This window comes from Patella vulgata, chromosome 6, assembly GCF_932274485.2.
Source record: "Patella vulgata chromosome 6, xgPatVulg1.2, whole genome shotgun sequence".
Classification (NCBI taxonomy): Eukaryota; Metazoa; Mollusca; class Gastropoda; family Patellidae; genus Patella; species Patella vulgata.
Genome location: NC_065884.2, coordinates 44,265,155 through 44,292,734, shown reverse-complemented (window position 1 = coordinate 44,292,734; position 27,580 = coordinate 44,265,155). Strand labels below are relative to the sequence as shown.

General features: G+C 34.5%; 1 protein-coding gene across 1 annotated transcript; it reads right to left on the bottom strand.

Moving 5' to 3' along the window:
* Positions 1-483: 483 nt before the first annotated feature.
* On the bottom strand, positions 484-27,580 carry LOC126823632 (transforming growth factor-beta receptor-associated protein 1). Its single transcript, XM_050552580.2, has 22 exons — positions 27,395-27,580; positions 25,129-25,181; positions 24,463-24,553; positions 23,554-23,652; positions 22,063-22,149; positions 21,458-21,562; positions 21,048-21,182; positions 20,427-20,587; positions 20,058-20,190; positions 19,697-19,792; positions 18,003-18,107; positions 17,300-17,491; positions 14,841-15,034; positions 14,248-14,316; positions 11,571-11,643; positions 11,126-11,260; positions 8,441-8,541; positions 7,897-8,008; positions 7,090-7,250; positions 6,648-6,720; positions 4,213-4,403; positions 484-2,564 (listed from the first exon to the last, which is right to left on the bottom strand). Exons 1-22 carry the CDS (start codon positions 27,467-27,469, stop codon positions 2,423-2,425), a joined length of 2,583 nt encoding a protein of 860 aa, XP_050408537.2. The 5' UTR covers positions 27,470-27,580; the 3' UTR covers positions 484-2,422.

The window sequence follows — 27,580 nt, the reverse complement described above, 5'->3', positions numbered from 1 at the left end:
TTTTTCGTATAATCAGGGGCCATAATTCAGGAAGTTACGATCCAATATGCGCGTATATCGAAAGGAACCAAGATCTTTGGGTTATAAACATGCATTTCAAGTTCCATCAAAATCGGGTCAAAATTGTGACCTCTAGAGTGTCCACAAGCTAAAAACGTGATTTTTCGTACAATCAGGGGCCATAATCCATGAAGCTATGGTCTGATACATGCCAATATCGAAAGGAACCGAGATCTTTGGGAGATAGACTTATATTTTGTCAAAACCGGATAAAAATTGTAACCTGTAGAGTGCCCACAAACAAATTGTGGACGGACGGACAGTGGAGACGACAATATATGTCCACATGAAAATGTGGGCGTATAACAAGTGACACATCTATTGCAAACAATCAGATTCTGATTTAATTAAATTTACATAATAAACTTTAATAAAGATTGTTAACAAGCAATTAACATGAGAAAAAAATTAAATGTGACCTACTGTAAGTGGCATTACTTTATTTAAGCAGTAAGGTCAAAAACAGTTTAAAACAATAAAATGATGAAGTAAATGGTAACAATGGTCCTTGATAATCAACATAACAATGAGGTAAACAAAGAGGTTTTCTACTATTAAATTGCAAATCGTAACTCGTCAACAGGTCATTTATGTTTATTTATTACAACCGGTTGCATTAATTTAATGATATATTAATTTTTATCTCAAAATAATCATCATTGACTGTGGCATGATGATTTACTTTGCATTGATTATAATTCAACAACATAAAGGAATAAATAAATGTGCATACAGTGTGAAAATAAGACTATATTAAATATAGGAATAATGCTGTATTCATTACACCTGGTCAATATGGTACTTCCTTCCCTGGGAGCTTGGACCCATACTTACCAAGTATGATGCATTCTATGGAAGGGTATCGCTGCCAATATTAAATGCTCTGCGACAATGTCGTTTCCATTGATTATATGTAAAAAGTACAATGTACAAAGTCCTAATACCAGCAATGGAAACGACATTTTCCAGAGCATTTAATATTGGCAGCGATACCCTTCCATAGCATTCGGTAATCTTCTCAAGTTTTTTGACAATTATATGTGGCTTATTTGATATAAGACCACCGAATATTCTCAAGTTAGTACCCACGAATATAGTTCCTTCTATTTATAGCCTTCCTCCCCTTTTGCATTGGAATTTTTGTTGACTATTTTGCTCCAGTTTTATAGCTTGTTTCAGCACAAAGGATTACAATAAAAACTTAAATGTTATCTCCAAGGTTTGAAATATAAAATATTTCCCAGTTTGTGAACATTGAGTTTTGTGATCCTTTTATTAGAGAAGGGGGACATTCAACCAGATCAGTAATTTATCAATACCGACTTTTAACAGTAATTCATATTTGTTGCAAATATTTGAGTTTATATGTACATGGTAAAATATAGCTTATTAGATTCTTTAACACCTGGATCACACAAAACTTTTGGTGCTTCCAGTCAAATGAATAGCTGCGACTCCTATGCCCTTGTCTATATCACCCTAGGTGGAAGTGGACGTAAAACTCTAGGAACGAATGAACTCCTATGAAGACATATTGCCTGGATAGTGATGCCATGCCCTCAAGGTTCTTTTATGTGTACACTGAAACATGGTTTTCCATCCCTTCTGAACAACTGGACACTGTCCTTGCCAGGTCCTCCATCCTGCACAACTGACTAGGGGAGAAACCACCCCAACACTAGGCCTCCTGGCTAGAGAGACATTGTGTTACTCAATGAGCCATCGCATCACTGTCCTCTTTCTAATATGTACGATACATTTATATCTCAAAATGATGAGAATAGACCAAACAGTATATATCTAAAGAGAGTGAGCATAACTTCTTCGGAGCAAATTCCTGCTTAGAATGAATACTGGTGTAATGAAGGCGGCATATAGGATGCTTACTTTTTTAATGGATTATTGCTGCTTTAACAATGTTATAGTATAACTGTATTTCAAATAGATATAGCTGTCCCACTCATTAAAATATTACCTTGAAAATGGTCACATTTTGTAATATCGTGATTAGTAGAATAAGCACATTAAGCTTAATAATGGTTGATGGCAATTTAAGAAATTGTGAAATCAATTTTGACTGAGTTGCTACCAGAAATTGGAAATATAAAATAGAAAGCTTATAGAAATACCTCTTTTCTGGCATATACCTTAAGAATGGTGCAAGGTATATTATGAATGTTTGACATTATGAGTGAGAAGGTTGCTTATTGGAATTCAGAGAAAATGTGACAGCTATTACATGAAATACAGTTCATCTCTGTTAATGGTTGAAGGTCTTGATACAATTATTACACATATAGAAGTACCGGTATGTAAATTTATCTCATTTTCTCAAATTGCATACACACCTATACTAATTATGTCACGATGGACGTGTACTGAATAATTTGCCTGTGACTGGACAAACATATTTATTTTTAGCACAATGAACATGAGTTACAACACTGTTTGGATATCGTATAAATGTTGGATCAGTTAGGGCTCGACTACACACACCACAATTCCTGAAATAGTGAAAGATAATTTTTAATACATATGACTATTTAACTCTTAACCGGTCGACGCCGTTATGACGTCAAGTGGTCAGGATAAAAAGGCTGACGTGATATATTTTGTATGCCTATTTCAATCGACTACTGCCGAATAATTATAAGTGATAGACTCTTGACACCAATAAAAAAGTTGCTGGGGATAAGTTGATCTATAATTTGCAAATCATTCTAAATCCTTTTCATCAGAAATATCGTCTTCAGAACCGGTGTCATCGATATAATCCGATTTGGAATAATTAATAAGTATTTCAACCACTTCGAGCGTCTTTAACGTTCCCGACACTGTTGAATTACGTTTTTCGTCAAAATGTTGAACAAAGACATGTTTTTCTCAATGCCCTTGACAAGACAAGTTCCTGTCTGACACGCATGCGTGGCCATATCAATTAAATATGAAACTAAATACTCAAATGCGGCTTATAAAAAAGGTTCTTGCTGTGGTCGACTTTATTCGACCGTGACCACTTAGCTGTATAACGTTGTGGTGACTATAGTCGACAATGACCGGTTAAGGGTTAAGGACATCAAATTCAAATTGTTCCGATTATCTGAACATTAATAAGTACCGGTAATTAGTTTTGAGGACAATTAAATAGTCTACAAGCAATATGTTTCGGGACCTATTGGTCAATCTACACACTGTAAAACTAGCATATTTTTCCACACATTTTCAAACATTGATACAATCGACCTGGGCCAAACAATTATAAAATTCAACAAATCTTGGTATATCATTTAAAACTAAGTGTTATTGTAATTATTACAAACTTTCTATCTACCAGAGGCGAGTGGGGCTATGCATCCCCACCCCTCAAACATACACCAAATGAAGCCAAAATATCAAATCCTCCTATATTCTTCACCACAACTTGCAGCAGATAATGCCAAAATATCAAATTTCTCAGGGGTTATAACACTACAGCCTGTAACACCTAAGTTTCATCATTCCAACAGACACACACAAGATAGAGCTTAAGTTTTTATATGGCTATTTTAGTTCTGTTGTGTGCAACATTATACACCTTACAGCAGGGCTTGATAAGTTGGGGCTGGGGGTGGGGGCTCGACTGGCCCCCAACTTAGTTCTGTCACCCATATTGGACCGTTTCATGTTTTTTTATCAGCACTTTAATATAAAGCATATAATTTATAAGTTTATTTACTATGTTGTATATGTTTGTATATTTTCCTACCATACTGACATACAAATGATATTTCTGTGAATGTAACAGAATAGGTATAGATTTATGTCTCATTGATAAAGACAATGTACAGAAATTTTCATGAAATCAAATAAACTGCATCACAAGATTTTATAAAGTAATCAAGGCCAGTATTACTGTAATTTGATAGCTCTTTCATCACAAACCATATATGATGATAAATGATGTCGACGCCAAAGCGTTCACAAGGTTATACACAGGGGGCATTTTCAAAATTTGCTTTGCTTTTTCTTCTTAACAATTGAAAAGATCTAATGATAAATATAGTCTCTAGAGTATTATAAGAAATTGTAGATGACGGGTGGACAGGGAAAATAATAAACTAAACCATTAAGGTGGTTTAGTTTCCAAGAATGATTTGTGTTGTTTTGTCATACCTATCATCATTGAGTATCACAGGTTCTTGTTGAAGTTCTATACATGTTTGTTTAACATGGAGGTTTTCTCCCCTAGCCATCATAGTCTCTATCCGTGCTAATCGACTTTTATTCATACTTTTACGTAAAGATCGTGACAAAAACTGAGATAATAAACTAACAGACCATGTATCGGGTAATAGTTGTAAAACCTGTAATAGAATATGTTAATATTATCATACGATAGTCATACAAATTTTCCAGAATATGATTCCCTTTTCATAACCCATAATCCCTTTACATAAATGGCAAATATAAACTTATAAAATAGCTAACAGTTTAAATTATATCTTTCAATACACAGATTACAATAATAACACAACAATCAACTAAGGCTACACAAAATAAATGTCTTGTTTCTCGGGCAACTGACAGCTGAAACTATAGGGGGGGAGGGGGGGGGGGTTTACCTCATTTCTGGCTAGAGGATGGTGCAAAATAAAATTTGGCTATTGTTGAAAATTGTTGGGGCGGGAGGGCGGCCTTGTATTTTTTTTATATTTTTTTTTAATGAGAAAGTCATTATTCGTCTACGGTTTTGCTTTCAGTTATATATTATACATACTTAGAACATAAACCCAAAAATCAAGTCTACTCAAACACTGAACACTGACTGAAAGGAAAATAATTTTCCATATTTAATTCACGTAATGTAGCTTACTAATGGTAATGGTGACAACCATAATTAAAATTGGTTTAAAATAAAATTCCGTACGACTATTAATAGACGTCCATAATAACGACAATATTTTAAAGAATAAGCCTCTGTCAGCATGTGTATCAAAAATAATCATCACGGTAAACGACACTTAGATCTAAATCTAGTATCGCTGGTTTATAATGATTGACCTAATTCCAACCAATGCATGTCACGTGTCATCGGGATTCGGGAAATGACTGTTTCTCAGGATATTCGGTGTGTTTCTCAGGATATTCAGTGTTCTATCTGGGGTTTATATCGAATGACTATTTAAATTTAACTAACAACTGGTCAGTAAAACCATCAAATGTGTAATCCAATTATTATTTTCCGGATTATCAAAACTACCGTTAAAAATGCTAATGACCCAGATTCTGACTAAGGTATGGTGACTATCATCGTATCGTATTCGTAGCCACAAGTTATAATAATTAACCTGTTCTACGATTCATTGTTTTATAAGTAGGATTTTTTCAAACATGGACCGACTGAAGCCGGCAATAATGAGCCGATTAAGATCGAATGATTGAAATACATTGCATTGTTGTCAATGACTTTCGGTGTTGAACACGAATCAAATTCTAGTTCACAAGGGGAGGTAATTAAAATCACGTGATACAAAAATGGAGGTTCTTTCGATATCAATAAAAAAGACCCTTAAATGAGCGTTTGCATCTAAATCAGTTTAATACATTTGAATGGATATTCACGTATGGGGCATGTAGATACATGCGGCATATTCTTTTTATGACTTGCTTATCGATGTTCGGGCGGGCGTTACATATTTTTTATTTTTCATCAAGACTAATAAATAGGCCGCCCGCGCAACCAATTTTGCGTGCGGGCGGTGCCCGAGAAACAACTTATTTTATTTGTGTTGCCTAATATAAAATTAGACTTCAATTGGATATTAATATCAATTCATAAACTTTGGAAGTTCTTTTGTGAAAACTGTGAAAATTGTCAGGTATCATCTTTAGCCTAATGCAGACTATTCCGCAATGATAAAGACAGGTTGCCAGACAACTAAACATACATTCACAGCAGCTAAATCCTCCGGGCAGTTCAACATGGGATGTTGCATATTCATTCTTTTGGAGGTAATGGGGGGCATTTACAAGACAATTTCATACAGACCAGATTAAATTTTTCGTCGTTTGAGAGTTCACAAGGTTCTACTAACTCTGGAAGTAATTTACAGAAATTGCTGAAATTCAATTTGTTTCTTCATATCACTAATTTTAATGATGCATATAAATTTCATACAGATCAGATGATAACTTTTGTTATTCGAGCATTCTCTAGGTTCAACAAAGTGAAACAAGGGCCATAACTCCAGAAAAAAATTGATGGAAATTATTGGAATTAAATAATATTCTTCAATGCAACAGTGTTAACAACATATATCAATTTCAAAACAATCAGATGATAAATGTAGTCAGTAGAATGTTCACAAGAAATTGTGGTCTATGGAGCGACGGAGGGACAAGGGCAGCGGCAATATACAAACACATTTCCAGGTGGGCGTATAAAAATCGTTGAAGAGCTTAATGCCTTACTGAAACATGCATAATTTGCATCTACAAAGTGCACCCTAATTAAGACACTGCAAAACATGAATTTTTATTGTTAAGCAAGCTAGCAAAATTAATGGTTCCCTGAAGAGAACAAGCAACATACTAATAAACTAACTTACTTTTACAGTATCAAAATCAGCTACATTACTATTTAATAAAGACATAGCTGGGGCTACTAAATTATCCTTAGTTCTGAAAAAGATTAATACAAAATAAATACATTATTCACTAAAATCATACTAATAAGCTCTATGTAAAGGATACAAACACACAAAAACAAAAACAAAACCTCTGTTTAAAAACTGAAGTAGATTTTGATTCTTAAAGAGCAAATAAAATGAAAGAATAAAATTGGTAGGTGCTCCAAGGTTTTGTGTCTTTATAAACTAAATTAAACCACATTTCATCCAAATCCATTTTTAATTAATTATGACATGTTCACTCAAAGTAGAAAATATAGCTCTGCCACATTTTTAGGATGAACTGGCACAAATGAGAACTACACTGAATTTGAAGCTGATACAGTAGCTACATTAAACAACATGACTGACATAAACTTACTCATAAGATGGATCTAGATAAACACTAAGTAATATATGGAATAAACGTTTTCTGTAGCTTGTTTCTTTTCCTTGAGAATTTACTAAACAATAATTTTCAGCAGCACCAAAGTCTTTTAACTTATGGACTAAAATTCTTAGAGCTTTGTCGTGTTCTTCCAACTAAAAAAGAAATACATATAAAAGTAAGAGTCTAAGTAGGTGTAATCATTGGTTGGATTAGGCTATCAGTATATTAATATTGTTTTCTTTAACAATGAGACAATATTTACATTTGCCTGTTGTTAGAGTCTAGCGTTTTATTTAATACAGGGTTCCCGCGGCTTCGTCAAACATTTTTTCAAGGATATTCAAGGGTAAATATACATCAAATTCAAGGATTTTCAAGGACATTTTTTAGCCTAAAGTTACAATTTTTCATCTTAAAAATAACCAAAACATTACCAACTATCGTTATAATCTCATATTTAAAAGGAATTGAAGACATTTGAAACAAAATTAAGGATCTCAACTGAAATTCAAGGATATTTTCCTATTTCCACGAAATTCAAGGATATTCAAGACCTTGAAAATGAAATTTTAAACTTAAGGATATTCAAGGATTTTAAAGGACCGTGGGAACCCTGTAATACACATTTACCTAAAAGCCAACATCCACCAAAATCAAATGGTAAATTTTCCCCTTAAAGGTGCAATAAAACAACTTATATCTGACTGTGTGACCATGCATTCGAACAAAACTGAATAATCACTACTCAATTTAAAGGACTGAGAAATGATAATGATGAAAATAATAATAATTACTTACTTTTCCATATAATATTGCACATTCCGCATGCATTTCTGTTTCTTTAGTTTTTCCAAGTATAAGCTGAACCCTGTATAAGTTTGACATTTGTAGCATGTGGCGTAGTTTACATCTGAAATATCATTAAAGACATCTTTGATACTCAACTATAAATCTTACAAGAACAAACAAAACAAGCATTGGTAAATATAATTTATATATGGAAGTCTATTTATATCATTTTTATTTACAGAGATTTTATCAACAGAGACAAGAGTAAATCTATTAAACAGTCATGTTTTGATAATGAGAATAAACTCCTGAGAGCCACAATTTCTGAAATCCTGGGTGTAGATATAAAAGATAAGGTTGTTATATTACAGATCAATAGGCATCTTCTTCTTAAAAATAAGTGCAAAAAAGGTGCTGATAGATAGGTAGAGAGACCATAAATGTTATAATTTTAATCATATGTACCAAGAGAGGAAGTTAGAATTGCATTTATTTCAAATTTATTCAAGCAATAAAATGGTATATACATTTGAAAAATTAAAGTTAACTAAACCTTGCAATATCGACATCTTCCTTCTTGCTACCATGATTCTTTGTTAAACTTAAGACTTTATCCAAGTACAATACAGCTAAATGAGTATGGTATTTTTCTTTCTGTAAAAATAAATAAATGATTTCAATGAACCATATAATTTTATCATACTGAATACCCACTGAATCACCACGGCTCCTCAATTTGATGATAATTAATAATTATTGACCTTGTATAGCACCAAAATTTAGCTGTGGCGCTTGTACAAAATAAAAATATATGATATGAGTACACAATGTAACACAATATAGATAGAAAATCATAAAAAATTAAAATATCTGGTAAAACAAGACAATTAAATTTAAAAAATAAATAAAATAGCAGGGTACCGGTACACATAAAATATAAAACATTAAAAAATTTGGTAAATGAGATAATCACTTGAACTTATGAAAGCTTTTCGGAACAATTCTGTTATTAGGTTCTTTTTAAAAACACAGCATTGTGCAAGGAGTGTTTTACTTTTTGACATTTCAAGAAGGTGAAGATTTGAACAACAAAGTTGGTGTAAGGGTTTAAGGGATATTCATATGACCACGGTCGGTGAAGAATACACTCATATTGTGCGTACATTTCAAAGCACATTATTTATGGGAAGCAGGGGTCAAAATTCACGACGGCACCCAGGGCAATTGCCAAAGTATTTAGCAAAATTGCCATAGAAAATAAATAATGACTACGACATAATCGAAAGTAGGAATTTATTGTTTTGTTTCTTTCCTGAGTTCTTGTGACTGCACTTTTCTATCGAGTTAGATCTCGAACCACACAGCTAAAAGTAGATCGAACTGTGTGGAGTTTTAATTGGTTATTTACTGTGATGTCACATTAGCGGATATACGTAACACAGATACCGATAACACAAGTCGTCACGCGGCATTCGTTCAGTTGTGCCATCGTACAGTTACTCGGATAGTTGGAAGTCAAATAGCAGCCAATTTTATAACAATGAATTTCACACCATCTACGCATGTTTTCATCTGTTTGATACTAGTTTATAGCATTATTTATTTCTAAATAAATCAAACAGTACATATCCCCAAAGTCATCTGACCTAATTCTACCGTAACATCATGTGCTAGTGGTTGCCAGGGGTTGGTACATGTCCGCCGAACATGTATGTAATACAGTGTCATGCATAGGTACGAAATCGTGTTTTGATAATCAATTTACGGTATTAGGGATTTTTTAGAATCGGAATTCAACACCTCAACAGCGAAGTATTCATTTAAAATGCAAGTTTGGAACCATGATACTTATATCTGGTGGGATTCACATGGATACAGATTATAGAATTGCACGAATCTTCGAGTCGCTGAGCCAAAGCAGATTCGTGGGCTTGCAAGAAATTTTAGGCCTTCTGATTTCAAAGTAATAAAACAGATTCATATTAAGATATTCATATGGACCAGTGTACGTAAAGCCCTAAACAATTTAAGGGTGTTTGTGGTGACCTAATTACCCCAAATATAAATGTCCGACATGCAAAATTTTGAAATAGCATGCCTGGTGTAAACACACTATTTATTGTACCAGTTCCGCCTAATAGCCCACTGATTTTGTCAAATGATGATATATCTGAATAGACATTATAAATGGAAACATTAAAACGCTGTGCTTATTTTATGGTTTATTATTCCTAATCTTTATCAATCAAAGTTTCCCAATTTAAAAAAATGCTGTAGTGACGAAAGTAAATTAAAAGTTTTGACTTAGTATGCATAAAAACTGCCTTAGTAAAGAAGGAATTACTGTGGCATTTTTTGAAACCAGTGGTTTCCAGGCTAGATACGCCCACATTTTGCAAGAGATGGATAGAGAACAAGCTAAAAACAAAAGCGATTTTTCGTACAATCAGGAGCCATAATCCAGAAAGTTATGGTCTGAAATGTGCAGGTGCGAATTTTCAAACAATCAGGGGCTATAATCCAGGAAGTTATATTCGGATATTCGCGATTATTAAAAGAACTTTGTGATATAAACATAAATTTAAAGTTTCATCAAAATCGGATAAAAATTGTGACCTCTAGAGGGTCCACAACATTGATATACCAGATGTTTACACTATTTGCGTACGAGAGGCGGCCATTTCGTCCGACAGTTCTGGTTTGATTTTCACGAAATTGGAACTCAACCAACATTATAGGGTAACGGTGATATATTCGAACGTTTTTTTAAATCGAATAATAATTGTGACCTCTAGAGGGACCACAAGCTAAAAACAGGATTTTTTGTACAATAATTCAGGAAGTTCAATCCACTATGCGCGCATATCGAAAGCCAACAAGATCTTTGGGTTATAAACATGCATTTCAAGTTTCATCAAAATTGGGTGAAAATTGTGACCTCTAGAGTGTCCACAACCTAAAAATGTTGTTTTTCATATAATCAGGGGCCATAATCCATGAAGTTATGGTCCGATACATGCCAATATCGAAAGGAACCGAGATCTTTGGGAGATAGACCTACATTTCAAGTTTTACCAAAATCGGACATCCAAATAAAAAGTGCCTTCGTTCTAATTTCACGAATTTTGAACCCTGAGCAGTAACAAATACAACATTATACACTGAAAACAATTTGGTATTTCAACAAACCTGGTGCATTGAAATATAAATATCAAATGCACAGATGTGTTAAACCTACCTCTAATTTTTTCTGAAAAACTAAATATTCTAGGTATGTTACTACAGCCAGAGGAAATCGATGCAGGTAGTCAATAACTGCGTCTGGTCGTAATCTCTCTGACTGTACTTCATTTGCTGGTCTTTGTGTTAATATCTGACAAAAAACAAAAATATTAAAGATACACTCCTTCAAATGCAAGTAGAACAATCTTTCAATCCACAATACTTATTTATTCTCAAAGCATAGTGTACTACTTCTAACTACAGAAAACACAGAATTACCCGTCAACAGACAGATGTACATGTCCAACACCATTTTGAAAGATGGCAAGGCTGTGGCGTGTTATAATATCAAATGTGTAAGTCTGAATTTCAAAAGGTCAAAAAATGACAATATACGGCACCCACAATAAAAAATGTGCTTTATGTAATCATCCTTAAATTTACGCAAATTTTTAACTCACCTGTACTCCAAATTCCTCATTTTTTTCCAATACCCAGTCTAAATATTTCCACACCAATTCATGATCACTTAAACTAAATAAAACAAGCCAACAGTGAGGTTGATGTCCCCCGCAGAAATAACAAAATAGATGAAACATATCAATTAATTTCACAGTTATCGGACAATCAAACTGATCATCAACTATACACTAAGTTTCATCACTCTCAGTTAGAATCATCGACCAATGAAATTGTTTAGTTCTGCTTAGCTTTAGCAAGAAATGTTAATCATTGAACTAGTCAAAACATTCACCTAATGCTCCAAAATCTGGACCAATCAAATTGCTAATCGCTACTTAGCCTATGCAGAAAATTCTCATTATCGAACTTAGTCAAGGTAATGATATAATGAATCTATACTCAAGAGTTTCATCACTCTCACCCAATTGGAACTAAAGTTATTGTGTTCCAAAGTCTCAACAAATCAAATGGCTTATCTCTGCTTAGCCTTAGTAGAAAATGTGCATGATAGAACTCTGTCAAGGCATTCACCTAATATACACCTACACCAAGTTTGAACATTCTACCTCAATTAGAAGGAGAGTTATTGCGATCCAAAGTCTCGACCAATCAGATCAAAGTCTCTACTTTGCCAAAGCAGAAAATGCTCAGCTTCGAACTTTGTTAAGGTATTGATGTAATGAAACTATAAACAAAGTTTCACCACTATTACTCAATTAGAATTAAAATTGTCAAGCTCCAAAGACTCGACCAATAAAATTGCTTATGGCTTTGCTTACCAAAAGCCGAAAATAGTCTTTATCGAACTTACTCAAGGTATTGATGTGATAAAATTATACACCATGTTTCCCAAAGCATCAACCAATCAAATTGCTTATCTCTGCTTACCCTAAGCAGAAAATGCTCATCTTCAAACTCCATCAAAGCATTCAACTAATAAACACCTACACCAAGTTTTAACATTAAACCTCAATTAGACAGAGATTTATTGTGTTTCAAAGTCTCGACCAATCACATTGCTTATCGCTCTGCTTACCCTGAGCAGAAAATGCTCATTATCAAACTTAGTCAAGTTACTGATGGAATGAAACTATACAACAAGTTTCATCATTCTCATTTAATTAGAACTAAAGTTATCATGTCCCAAAGCATCAACCAATCAAATTGCTTATCTCTGCTTACCCTAAGCAGACAATGTTCATCTTCGAACTCCATCAAGGCATTTATTTACCTAATAAACACCTACACCGAGTTTGAACATTCTAGGCTCAATTAGTAGGAGAGTTATATTGTGTCCCAAAAAGTGCAACGGGCAGACAGACAGACCCATTTTAGTAGTCCTCTGCTTTCTTCAAAAGGTAGGGAGACAATAAAAACAAACAATATTGACAAGAAACCTGATAAAACTATCAAGTGGATTAAGAGAAGAAGCTAGAAGAAATGTGTGAAAATGTTTACAAATCTGAATAAGCACCACCAAGGTAAAACACCTTTCCAACATGTATGAAATCCATCAAGTATTTGAAAATGTGTGAAATTGACTAAATTTACCTTTTCCCCACCCCTACCCTATGGGGCCAATTATTGTCATTTGAATAAATCTGTGTAAGCTCCACTAATGCAACATACCTATTACATTTAGTCGAAATAAATTAAGCTGTTCTGAAGAAGTCGGAGATGTAAATGGATGACTGATGGAAGACAGACAATTGAGTCATCATCCTCAAAAATTTAACAATGTTTTTTCAAAACCTGGATCACAAAAAATTCTAAATTCATAGCTTAATCATTATATAACTGCTATAAAAGTTGACATATATTGTAATCAATAATAAGCAGGGATATTACATATATATCATTTTATAATTTATAAATTGGATTCACATAGAAGAACACAACTACTATAAATACATTTATACTCTTTAAATAACACTAAATTTATAAGCTTCTTGTCTTTATAAAACCTTGTAATTTAATTTTCCTTTTTGCATTATCAATGTTTTTTTATGTGTCGAAAGTTCATACTTCCATTTCAACCTCATTATGTTTTGTTTACTTTAGATTGTGAGCCTCTTAAGACCAAGTTCACCCTTGCACGGATCTACAATTTTAAAGGAGCTAAATCGCTAATACTTGGGACCTAGAAATTGACCCAAAAGTGTCGCAACGCATATAATAATGTAATCTGATTGTATATAAACTGATTTACATTCAATTGTTTCCGTTTTGACTCTAATTTCAAATCAGTTATGTCCAGCGAAATAAGGCATGGGTCTCAACCCTATAGCAATTTCTAGCGTCTGGTTATTCAAGTCTATTCAGCAGGCTCTCCAGTTGAATATGTCTAGCTTCGTTCTTTCTGGTCACTTGTTGCAAATGACCCTAAAACGCACTATGGTACACGATTCGTGTACCAATGGTAAAATATTTATTTTGTCTTAAATATTGGATATCAGAAGCCTGCCTTTTCCTGGTAAGATCACAACATCAATGTTGATTTGAATTGACAAATAATTCGCATTTTCAAGTGTAAGACTTTGGATGATATTCAGTTAGAGACTTAGCTACTTTAACTAAGGACTAAGTCAGATATGGATTGGGGAACCATTTCACCCACATTGCCTGCTAGTTTGAGTCCTGCAATGTAAGCTTATAAAAGAAAACTATAAATCTTACTTTGCAAGAAAATCCACAACAAATTCAAGTCCTTGGAAACTTTTATCTTGTATCTCTCCATTCACTAATCTAGAATCATAATAATAATACATGTGAAATACAAAGTCAAGTTACATATCACCAAGACCTCACCTGCCTCTATGACTATGAGATAATGTGGCTTCTATATGGGTACACTATTCTGTAAAGGCTTAAGAATTTTATAGTTAGATGGCCGAGGTTGATCGTAGATTTTTTTTTTTACGTGTAGTGCTGTCCTCCTGCACTTACTATTATAAATCATTAATGAAAAAGGACACCTTTTTGTCCAAAACGTCTAATCAATAAACCTGTTTATTCTAACTATGGAGTTCATCTAATCTACACTGGTTACATCTCATTATATATCGTCTTCTTCCTGAACCCCTTATGTATCGTTCAGATCCCAGTATAGATATCCTCCGATCACAGTGTCCAGCTATCCAAGACCTCACCTTACGAGATCTGTCGTCATTTTCTACTGATATTTTTAAAAAATGTGTGAAAATGTTCAAGTCTCCTTCAAGGTGCCACTGGACAGATGCATAGATGACAGACAGCTAAAAAACTCTTACCTTGTCCATATATGTAAAGCTTTTTCATTTTCACCATGATATTTATGTAAGAGAGCAAGGGCATGGTGACGCTGGTATCTCTCTAAATATTCAACACAATCTGCTAATTCACATGAAGTATCACTCACTAACAGTGGTATTAAATCTGCTGAATTTTTCTCTGCATATAATTTTAGTAAGGCTACATCAATTTCCTGGAGAAAAAAATGTGAATGTGTAATGGTAGAGAGAGACACACAAATTAGATTTAACATCCATTCATGGGAATAGAAATTAAAGTGAGCAAGATGAAATTAACATGAGCAAGAAGAAATTAATGTGAGCCAGATGAAACTAATGTGAGCAAGAAGAAATTAATGTGAGCCAGATCAAATTAATGTGTGCAAAAAGAAGTTAATGTGAGCCAGAAGAAGATAATGTGAGCAAGATGGAATTAATGTTAGCTAGAAGAAATTAATGTGAGCCAGATGAAATTAATGTGAGCAAGAAGAAGTTAATGTGAACAAGAAGATGTTAATGTGAGCAAGAAGAAATTAATGCTTTAAATCAGGGATGGCCAACCTCTGGTGCATACACCAAACATGTATAAACAAATTGGCGCAGAATATGTAAAAGGCTGGCCACTCCTTTAAATGAAACATTATACCAGTCACATGAATTTCGGGGGATTGGATGGGCGAATGGTTAGCGTGTGTACGCTGTATCATAAGGTCTGTCATTGAGTCAATTTGTGTGATTTCGATTCCCCAGTTGTATGTGACAAGGAGTAGGGTCGGCTACACAACGTCATGGTTTTTCTCTGGGTCCTCCGGTTTTCTCCCACTGCTACAGAGTGGACGTTAAACCCCATTTCTCTCTATCTCTCTCTCACATTAATTTCAATATGTATTTCTATTATGTAAAAAACAAACTGAAGTATACTATTCAAAAAAAGTAGGGGATATTTGATTTTTAAGTGTTATTAAAGTCACCTAATGAAACTGACGAAGAAACAAATGACAAAATGAAATGAAGTTCACATTCATCGATTTATTGGTAATGTGGTGATGTTCTGTTGTTGGAGGTAACCTGTAACGATCCTGGCCCTGTGACATCTTGCGTTGTCATCCTGGAAGATGAAACGGCGGCCATGACGTCGTGCAAACGGCACAACATGGACTGCCAAGATGTTGTCCCGGCAGTACTGGCCTGTAACACGCCCTGCAACAACATGTAAAGCCGTTCTTCCAGCAACAGTGATGCCTCCCCACACCATAACAGAACCACCCCCAAATCGATCATGTCTGATGACGTTAACGTCTTGGAAGCACTCGTTTCGACGACGCCACACCCTCCTACGTCTGTCAAAAAAATCAACAGTGAACCTTGACTCATCTGAAAACATCACATTGCTCCAGCGTCGATTATCCCAGTGTTGACGATTCCTACACCAACGACGTCTTGCCTGAATGTGATGATCTCTCAAACAAGGGATCACGCGAGGACGTCGGCGCGAAGGTGACCCCTATGCAGTCGATTCCGAATCGTCTGGCCACTCACTCTCACACCAGTGTCTGTTTGAAGACGAGCGCTGATCTGATTTGCTGTGATGACACGATTTCTCAAGGCCAAGGTACGGATAAATCGATCCTGGGCTTGAGTTGTCGCCCTTGGTCGACCTGAGCGTGGTCTGTCCTGTACAGATTGTGTATCACGGTATCTGGACCATAGCCTGCTTATGACAGACTGAGAAACATTCATCGTCCGCGCCACAACCGCCTGTGTTGTGCCGATCTGTAGCATGCCAAGGGCACGTAACCTTTCATTTTGGGTAAGCCGACGCATATCAAAATTTGTTTTCTGGTCACTAAAACAATTAAACTGATGTTTCCACCCTGGAATTCAATGCCACAATGACTGTAACATTCAAAGTCAGAGTCGTGCAAATCTTGGGTTGGACCCCCATGATGATCCCAAGCATCACCTGCATTCCATGCGGTAGCTATTGGTGCGTTTGGGCGTCACATGTAACTGGAAATGTTTCTTCTGTTAGGTTCTATAGTGACTTTTTTCGTAGTCATTTGCATATTTTAGTATTATGCCCCCAAAATCAAATATCCCCTACTTTTTTTGAATAGTATATCATTAATCAAAATCAGTACAAGAATTTGTTCCACTTGAGCTATACAGTACCACTAAAATATTATTAAATGTCTTATTTTGCAATATCGTTAGGATAACCTGGTAATTAAAGGATTAATCCAATCTATTTTCTGGTAACTGGGTGTGAATCATCCTTTAAAACCTTGATCCTAGTCCTGTATAAGTGTCTTGAAAACCGTGTCATATGTTTGCCTTAGTTATAGTGATAGGTGGTCTTTGACAATGTTGTCACAATTGAAGAAAGAAACCGGGCGTCTGCTGTTCCGCAAAACAAAACAAAATTAATCTGGCACAGCCTTACTAATCTAAATACATACCTGTTTTAATCCAACAGATTGCTTTGTATTTCTCACATCCTCTAGAAATGACCTCAAGAAACTTTTGTAAGTTTCCATAACTGAATCATTATTTCTTACTAATATACTGACAGATGGGATTTCATGCAGCGGTGGACTGGAACGGGTGAAATTACTACCAGATGGCATCAGGTCAGGATATAAACAGATAATCTGAAATAAATATATTGAAAATATAAATCTACTAAAATGTCTCGAAAAGATTATGTCTCAATCCTAAGTTATAAGTTAGCTCTCTGGTACACTTTTGTATTTTTCTCTTTTCTCACTTCTTTTTCTTAGACAGTATCTGCCAACAAACCTGGTATACGTTTCTTTCAAAGGTGAGCTTCCCGCCGTTTTGCAATCTACAGTCTTTTTATTGTCAGATTCCGAGGACAATTCTGATATAACAAGCCCACCGTCATCTTTATGTTTTGTGAAATCTAATTGATGGGCTTGTTGAATCCAAGCCGGTAGATTAGCTATAGATTGATTTTGTTTTTGGAATTAAATGTTAAATAATCAATCTGAGTACATTTTAGTGTGGATTAATCCGTGAGAAATTTGATATTTCCCAAAATGTGCAAATCATGCACAGTTACTTTCGAAAGAAATACTGTATTGTTGCATATTACCGGAGGTTATAAAATACTTTATTCTAATACATTATCATGATATCTACCTCTCTAACATCCACTTCTCCATTTAGAAATAGTTTTTGGGCTTCATCAAAATGTTGCTGACTAAATTCTATAAAACCAGCCTGTTGCTGAATTCTTTTGTATATCTGTAAAACATTTACTGCACATGTTATGAATTATCAGCAAGCTTGTATATTTACGGGGATATCAAAATTATTGTTAAATATACTAATAACTTAGATCATGAACTGAATGAGATTACAGTGGACTCTTGCCAATTCCGACATCGTACGGGATCAATACAATGTGCCAGATTACACAGCATGTCGGAATACTCAATTGCCTCAATAACGGAAGTATTACTGTACCCTTGAATACTGGAAGTATTATTATAATACCCAGAACTTAAAATATGATAATGCTTTCTGTACATTCAAAATTTATTACATTATATCAAACAATTGCATAACAAGACACAATAACATAACACTACATGTACATAACAATTTACTTTGAATATATATAACCAGAATAAATAGAACTTGTCAATCAAGTCTTATGATTGGCCGACCAATTTATTGACAGGTGGTTTTTGTTCATGCCCTTAAACTACTTGTGAGTAAAATCGTTTCTTACTGCTGTTATAGTTATCGGCAAACTTTTGTTTGAATTCATCTTTTCGCTTTAAAATGTCAGATACTGTAGTACGGCCAATTGAATACTTAACGGCTAATTCCTTCTGTGTAGGTCGCAAACTTTTTCAAAATCTGCTGTAATTTGCTGCTTAACATCTAATATCAAATCCGTACGGGCACGCTGTGCAGGACAAACACACACAATATTATAATATAATGATAGTGATTCTTCATCTTGGCAATTTCTATAAAATACTAAGCGCTCTCTTACAAGAGATTATAAAATTATCAAGGTAATCAACAAACCGACACATGTTTCATGCCCACAGATACTTGATTGGTGATTGCTTGTCGGTTAACACTCACTGATTGATAGCCAGATTATCCAATGTTAATTCAACTCAAATCGTGTGACAGGACCGCTGATTGATGTTGTAATTTGGAATATTCAGATTCCGGACTACTCAAAACTTTTTTGAATAGGTAAAAGGGAAATAAACCGGGACATGAAAATGATGAGGGATTCCACAGAATGCCGTAGTATTCAGATGTCGGAAGTGTACTTTTGTCACGTGGTGTATTCTCACAAAGGTATGATGGTAATGACCTTTAGCTGACTGACTGACTTCTTAATCAATGAGTAATAACCAACTTTTCGTAAATTAGCCGAAGTAGATTGATTTATTATACCATAGTGGTCGGTTCATTGTTTTATCAATTTGCTTTTTTACCAGACAATAATCATCCGATAAAGATCTCTGATTGAAACCTCTACAGTACCAACAGAATTTTCTAACTAGGGAACTTATAAAAAATAAATGAAAATGGGTAGGCTCATTTGACTCACATTCAAATTTTATATTCCCATATAATAACAAAATCTATGTTACCTTAGGGAAAGCAAGCAGTCTATTAAATTTAAGTGATATCTTACAATTCAGCATTAGATATGCAACGTCAGGGTAGATAATTTTACATGCACACGCATAAGCTTTAGACTAGGTATCAAAAATGTCCAAAGAATTTTGTTTTAAGGTGGTGGACAACAAATGAAATAGTTATTATGGTCGTTTACACCCGACGGCAATAATCCTTTATACCTTCATAAATTTGTCTTTTGTCATTCCTGTTTTGTGAGCATTTTCAGCCAATTCCAAAGCTTCAGCGACTCTTTTATCATATAATAGTGCTTCAATCTGCAAGTAGACAAAAACTCATCGTGTAATATTACAATTTATCCTTTCGAGAAATTAGAAACAAGGTATTTTGATTATGGGGACCTGGAGGCTACAAAACTTAGTGAAATTGAAGGAGTGTCCACGATTTCAAGGGTATCTACTGATGCACATGGTTCACATATGCAATTTGCAAATCAAACACTTATCTTTGTCAAATATCACATCAAAATATTAAGTCATTACGGATGACGAAAGTGACATGTAAATGAAATATATATTTTACTTGTTTTTCAAAAGCTACAGGTACAAGGGAATAAATTTCTCTGGCTGAAGCAATAAATAATCTTCCTTCAAAGTCATCCATAAATACCCCGCCTTGAAATGGAATAGCTTGTTTTTGTTGTTGATCTAAAATACTGCAAAATAAATTTGAAACATTGGATATATAACATTGTGTGGTCATTTAGACTTTGTCTATTTTGAAAATATCTTCAACATTCTTAACATATAAAAATCAATAGGTTTCTTCGTTTCATGCATGCAAACAATGTGTATGAATTTCATACACATTCTTTGTTTCATAAACATAAACCCTCTGGATCGGATGATAACTCTATCCTCTAGACTGAGTGACGATAATATAAAAATCTACCTGTGAATAGTTATAAACTCATCATTCATGGCTACTATATACGGCTGGACACAGCTGACTGCTATAAGATTATCTGACCATTGCATGGGGGGTCTCTGAGATATACCAGCAGATGTAACAAACATCCCAAGAGCATTTGGTCCACTTAATAAAAACTCCTCCTAGAACAGAAATTAAGAGAATATACCCAGAGAGTGGTTTACCAGTAAATAGATTCAATAAAGCAGATCATATACATGTTAATTCTGAATGTCCAAGTTGTCATGTACCAGAAAAATAAAAACACCACACCTCTCAAACATCAATCTACCCACCCACTTATGGAGAGAGATAAGAAACACAGCAAAAAAACATACCCACACGGCAGCTACGTCGTCTGAGCAAGCAACAAAGGTTGTCACATATTTATTCTTTGAATCCCATCATCTTTATTATTACAGTAACTGGACACTAAGTGAATAGGATCATATATGAAAACTTGATGAAATTTGTTATAAACATAATTAAGTCCTCAACTATCTGGGGCATTAATTCAGTGAGAATGCTCAAAAATGATATGAACCATACTGATCGCACTGCTAACTATATTACTGAAAAATTTTTTAAATTACGTGTATTTACCTTTGTTACTTTTTTAACCATAGGGTTGGTATTTTCATTGTCATACGGAAAGAGATCTTGAACGAAAGCAGTTTCAACCTCTATCATACAATACTGGGTATTTAAAGCTGCACACACATAGTGTTCATCTATTCCCTGCAATATACAAATAGGACAAAGAGCAGTGTTTTATGGCCAAGAAGTAACCTTATTTGGAAAAATCCTAAAAATTTTCTACTCAAACAACATTTTCTTAGGTCTTCAGATACAAGTGCATAATTAGTGGTTTAATAAAAGCCTACAATTTGTTATGGCTCACATTTTTAAGCAAGCAGTATAAATGAAATTGGGTTTAACATTCTACTAAATGAGAATGAAAATAAAAGCTTCACCGTTTTTTGTTTGTATCTGTTGAGTAAAATAATACCTACAGTTATAATAGCTGGCTCTGGTAACGGTAAATCTTTCATATGTACAATTCTATCTTCTGTTATAGTGTAAATCTGAAGTTGTTTCTTCTTTAATGCGACACATACCTTTAAGAACATGATATATATCTATATTAACCCGTTAAGCTTGACGATTTTAAAACATTAACTACCCCCTATTGTGTAATTAATTTGACGAAGTGACGAAGAACTATGTACTATGTTCTAAGAATAGGTTGGGGAAAATACCTCAAAGGCGTTATATTACGCCCTACACACAGTGAGTGGCAGTTGTCCAGGACATAATATAACGTCTTACAGATGCTGCAATCGTGGGGGAATTCCCTAAGGATTCCCCCAAGTGATGAACTATGTTCTAAGAATAGGTTGGGGAAAATAGCTCCAAGGCGTTATATTACGCCCTACACACAGTGAGTGGCAGTTGTCCAGGATATTATATAACGACCTACGCACTTAACGGGTTAAGACAGGAACTTTATAGATTTAAGAGTTATTAGCACAACAGTATTGAACAGGAACATCTATAGCTAAAAAATATTTTTGTTGAACTTTTGAATTACTGAAGATGAAAATATGGTTTTACTTACTTCTACACTAAATGGATTAGACCTAATTGGGTTATCATTTACTGAGAAATTCACCACTCCCTTGATTTTAGCCCCAGAAAATACGGGCTGAAATAAAGATGAGAAAAATAATGTAAATGTGCAAACTGATTGATACAGGACCTTGAAGGGATACCGGTACATATAGAGCTTAAAAAATAAACAAATAAACATGGGATAAGAAATTATCATTGTCAAAAATTATCACATTATCAAGCTTATATTTTTAACAGTCCCAATCTCCATCGGGTAAAGACTATAATATATACGAGTGGTGGCTGAAAAGTTCTAAGCCTATCTGTGAAAGACCTGTACAAAGTCGATGATTTCAATTTATAATTTCTAAATAGCCCCCTTTGAGGTGTACACACTTTTGCCAATGATGTTGGATGCTGGTCAGGAAGAAATTGTCTTTAGTCACCTTAAAAACATGGTTCACAGCTGACATGACATCATCATTACTAGGGAAATGAGTAATGACTGAATTTTGTATACTGGTTGAAAGTGATGAATCCAGGTCTCATCATGGTAAAAAAAATCTTGCCAAAAAAATTTTCAGGATCTTCTTCCAAATGGCGCAGATAGTCAAGGGATGTCAGGAATCTGACACCTTTCTGACCCGCAGTCAAGGGTTTTGGCACCAATCTTTCAGAAACTTTTGTCATTCGTAATTGGTTGGCGATAATGTGCACAACCCTCTCTGAGAGATGCCCACAACACTGGCAATATGTCAAGTGGTCAATCGTAGATCAGCTATCACTATGTCATGCACCAGGGAATACCAGGGTAATGTTTTCTTGAATGTTTGCTGTTGATGGCCTTCCAGGAAGCAGGTCATCGTCAAGGTTGTCCCTGCCATGCTTAAATTCAGCGACCCATTTCTTTAATGTGGAAAGGCAGAGGCTTCATCCCGTAGAGTGGAGACTATGTCGGCATATACATGTGTTGGAGTTAGTCCTTTCAGTAGCAGGTACTGTACTTGATAACTTCCCTATAGCCAGTTTTGTCCTTTTCTGCTGATTTCAATGGGTAAGTTCACAAGATGGTCTAGTACGAACAGATTAATAACACTACAGTAGCAGTTCTTATGTCTATGATTCATTTAATGATGTACTTGTTGGTGGCAGAAGTTTGTTTAAACCCAATTAATTTATCCTTTTCAGGCTTAGAGAACTTTTCAGCCAGCCCTCATATACGTATTGATGAAGGGTGATAACAATGTACAGTCTGAACTAGTACATAGAGAATTGAATCCCTCATATATTATGGTATGTTAAGAAGAGCAATATCTATGCACACGACAAATGTACCCAAAAACACAAAGCTGAAGCTATGAACAAATTGTATCAATTATATAAATATAATTTCATTTTTTTCTTCGTGAAAGTGACTATACCACTTAACCTTAATGGTGGGATACAAAGGGCAAGGGAGATCCAGAAGTATAATTATATATTTATATAAACAACTTACCTCCAAATCAAACATGTTCAGTAAGGTAACAGTATTATCACATAAAACAATTATACGATTTAAGGCAGATGCAGCTTTGATTTGAACTATTGGCTTTTTCTGAAAAGAGTCCAGTTTGTTTAAAGATACATTATGGGAGATTAGTTAAAAACTAGATAATGTAACGGGAATTTGCTGAAAATTTCAAACTGCTCCACTCTGAACTGAGATTTTAGCGATTGAACTTTCGGCCTAGCCTCGATCATCATTACTAAAGTCGGTACGATAAAAAACATAGTCTCGATTATCCATTTCATGATTAAATCATAATGAAAGTTGAGCAGCAAACCTGATCGTAATCCAGTAAATATCACAAGCTAGCATTGACATCGAGAGTTGATTATGGTCTAATTAATTATTTAGATAACATTTCAGGCCTAAAGAAAGACCTGCAATAGGCAGATTTAGCTCTTGCATAATGTATGTTTAATATTATACTGTTGTACTTCAACAAAAAATATGCCCACCAGACACCTTTGTGTAAGGAGACAAAAACAATATGCTGCCTTTGATAAATCAAAGCAAATAATTTAGTCTCAAAAAATATACTTTAACATCTTGTCAGACCCTATTAGATTAGTGATCCACTACATTTCAGTGGGTTGTTTTCAGATACACTCTATGATGACAATAATAATTTGATTAAACATTCAGAATTGTAGGTCTTTACTTTAATAAACAAAGGTTTATTTTTGGCGTGCACGAAAAAGAACCCTTGACAGTAGGAATTCGAAATAAAATCAGACTGTAGTGCCGATGTCCGGGCGAATTTTCCTCATAGCACATTGCCATCTTCATTGCCCAATCGGTGCAGAAAGTAGGAACTTAACCCCTTTTCATTTCACAATGTTAAACTGGGCTAAAACTTACCAATCCCAGATATTTATGTCCCTGTTTTTCACTATGAAAAGCGATTTTTCCTGCTTGATTTCTTTCCTCTATACAATAATGGAAAATGAAACTGAAAAAAATGGGAAGTTTCCGTACTAAAATATACCCCAATTTTTTATGCTTTTACTATGTTTTGTTCTATGGCTAAACCATCAAACCAAATTTCATCAAAATACTTTCCGATAAGGCCAAGGGCCTACTTTATTTTGATGTCACACTGAATAATCAATAAGTGTTCACAGATTATTTCTAACACATTTTTACACAATAGACAACGAAAACTCTGAGAATATTTGACGTTTCATGTTCAGAATCGAACTCATCACATTTACAAACTATTACTTTACATATTGTGCATCTATAGTATATTATTACTTATTATTTATGGTTATCATTACAGTGTATTTACACAATGTTTTGAACAATCCATACAAATTAAGCAGTCTAGCAGCTCTGGCTCCATCTCTAGTGGTTTGAGCAATATCAATGGAAGAAGAAAAAGTAGGAAATGACTACTGATAATTGTTTCCACTTCATAAATCGACAACAGACAGAAGTGACGACAATCAGTTGATGGGCTAAAAACCACATCATGTATACCAAAATAAGGACAGCTGAAAGTATTCTTATTCAAAATTGACCTACCAATCACTTGTGCCGATGTAAAGATTTTTACCACAGACATCAATAGATTCAATCTGAAATTGATATCAAATATTTAATGTTGAAAGTTTAAAGTCGTTTTATGGTAACTTACATGTAGTATCAGCTCAAATAAAAGCATACACATAAAACATACCTAAAAAGTTCTGAGCTGAGGTTTGCAGTTGATGTGTTACCAAAAAGTCAGAAAACTCAGAACAGTGTATATGTTTGAGAAACTGTGACTCAAACTTTTCCATAAACTCAGCAATTGGCAATGTATGTAAAGATTTTTTAAATAGGTACGATATCTTGACTGAATAAGCTTAAATAAGCTTATATTAAAGCCTCTGTATGCCATTTGCATTCTTCGGAAAATATCAAAATTTCCATGGTGTATGGTAATTAAGAAAAGATTACAATGTCAATATCAAAATAATATCAACAATATATAATATCTCCAAGGTTGGATTAAATCAGAATAAAAAGAGGCCCATCAATAGGCATCAGTGAAACTTAAAATGGGGTTAACTTGTTTAAACCAGTTATACTAGAAGAAATGACTTTAAACCAAATAGTCCCATAATTCAGTCAAAACGAACATAATATTTAGTCAAACAACTGTAAGCTTATAGAGAATAAATAATAATGATCTAATTTAGACCACATTTTTGGTCGTTCTGACTAAGATGAATTTAATTTTGGGGGTTTACATCTTTTTCGACTATATCCAGACCATGTCCAGAGGATGGCAAATGTTGCAAAATTGTCAATTCAATATCCGGTATTGAAGTGATGTTCATTTTAGAGATTCAAATTTCACAATACTGTAAGTTCACATGGGATTAATGACATTCAAAGGCTTTAAAATTAACTGAAAGATATCAACATAAGTTTTCGTACATCAAAAATGTTGAGTTCCTACCATGGATAGATCTTTTATTTTGTGTATTTACAACTATTATGTACAACTATTGATAGCTAAATCGTAGAAAGATTAAAGACATATCTTTGGGAAGGTTAATAATTCAGCTTTTGCACACAGTACTATATAAGGTATGTCACGGTCATTGTTTGTGTCAAATTCTCAAAAAAATGACAAGAAATGTGTGCACCTTTAATTGCTTAAAATATTACTTGTTGGGCGGAGAGTTAACATCGTGGCAAGATTACCGTGCACCATACATGCGTAAATCTGTGAATTTTTGTCCACTTAACCAGAATTCAGAAACACGTAGGCCTACATTGCACTTTGATAAAATATCTAAAAATCTGTCGACTGTTATCGTGAACGAAAATTCTTGCGCAGACGTAAGTTTCATCATGGCGGATCAATTCAAACGAATCTTGATTGTGTTTTTGTAACACAAATCTACATGAAAACAGTGTTGGATTATTATAAATTTGTGTCGGACGTGGCAAGAAATGAGGATCCTTTTGGCGAACAAAGAAGAATCACGGTAAAAAATAGACGGTAAGGATTCCAAAATAGCCTTGGAACCGAGGTGGTGAAAAGCCTTATTTTCATATTAGATGTGTATAGGATTTTTAGGAAGAGATATCCACTGACATAGCTAGAGGCAGAGCTGATAATATAGAGCGAAGCTCTAAAGCATCGCGCGAAGCGCGGTGCTTGAGCAAAGCTCTTTTCCGGTAACACAGGAGCGGAACTGAAATTGTCACCCACAGACTGTTGATTAAAAAAAAATTCAGACCGGAACCGGATACACTGGGCAAAACAGGCAATGCGCATGTCAACTTACCAAATCTCGCCCAAGCGAGATTACGCGCCTCATAGAACTATTTCTATGACGCATCTAATCAATGACGTCACATATTTTTGATGTCAATGAAAATAATTCTCACACTTTCTTGTTCTTTTTTTAAAAACAAAATTAATGTATACAATTTAGATCTAAATGAAAATCAATTTGGAAAAACTAAATTATTTAACATTTTTTGTATCACTTGAGAAAATTAATTATGAAGGTTTTATATTTGACAATAATCAGCTTCGCTCTACTCAGGCAATGCCTGTTACATATTAAGAATCAGTTACTTACTAAAGTAACTACCGATGGGCCTATATCTGTCATTGACTCTCCCTGGGAATGGGATCCTAACCTTCCTGCCACCAATCATTTAGCAGGAATTTTTGTAGATTAAGTGACCGGGTGCAGTGATCGGCGGTAGTGTCAAAAGTAGAGGTGTTTCTTCTAAACATTAACGATTAAGACTAAGTGAAGAGTCAAAAATAATTATGGTTTACCTGCGCTTTAAATTTGTCTGATGTCAGTTTTCCTCGCTCTATTGCTGGCACTAGCTCAAAAGCTTTCATACTCATCCTGACATCTAGCCCTAGCCTAATGACACTAAAGTAAAGCCATAGAGTATATTATTTTTGAAGCTTCTGTTCTGTCCGAATCAAAACAATGTATGCGGCCATGTTGTAACA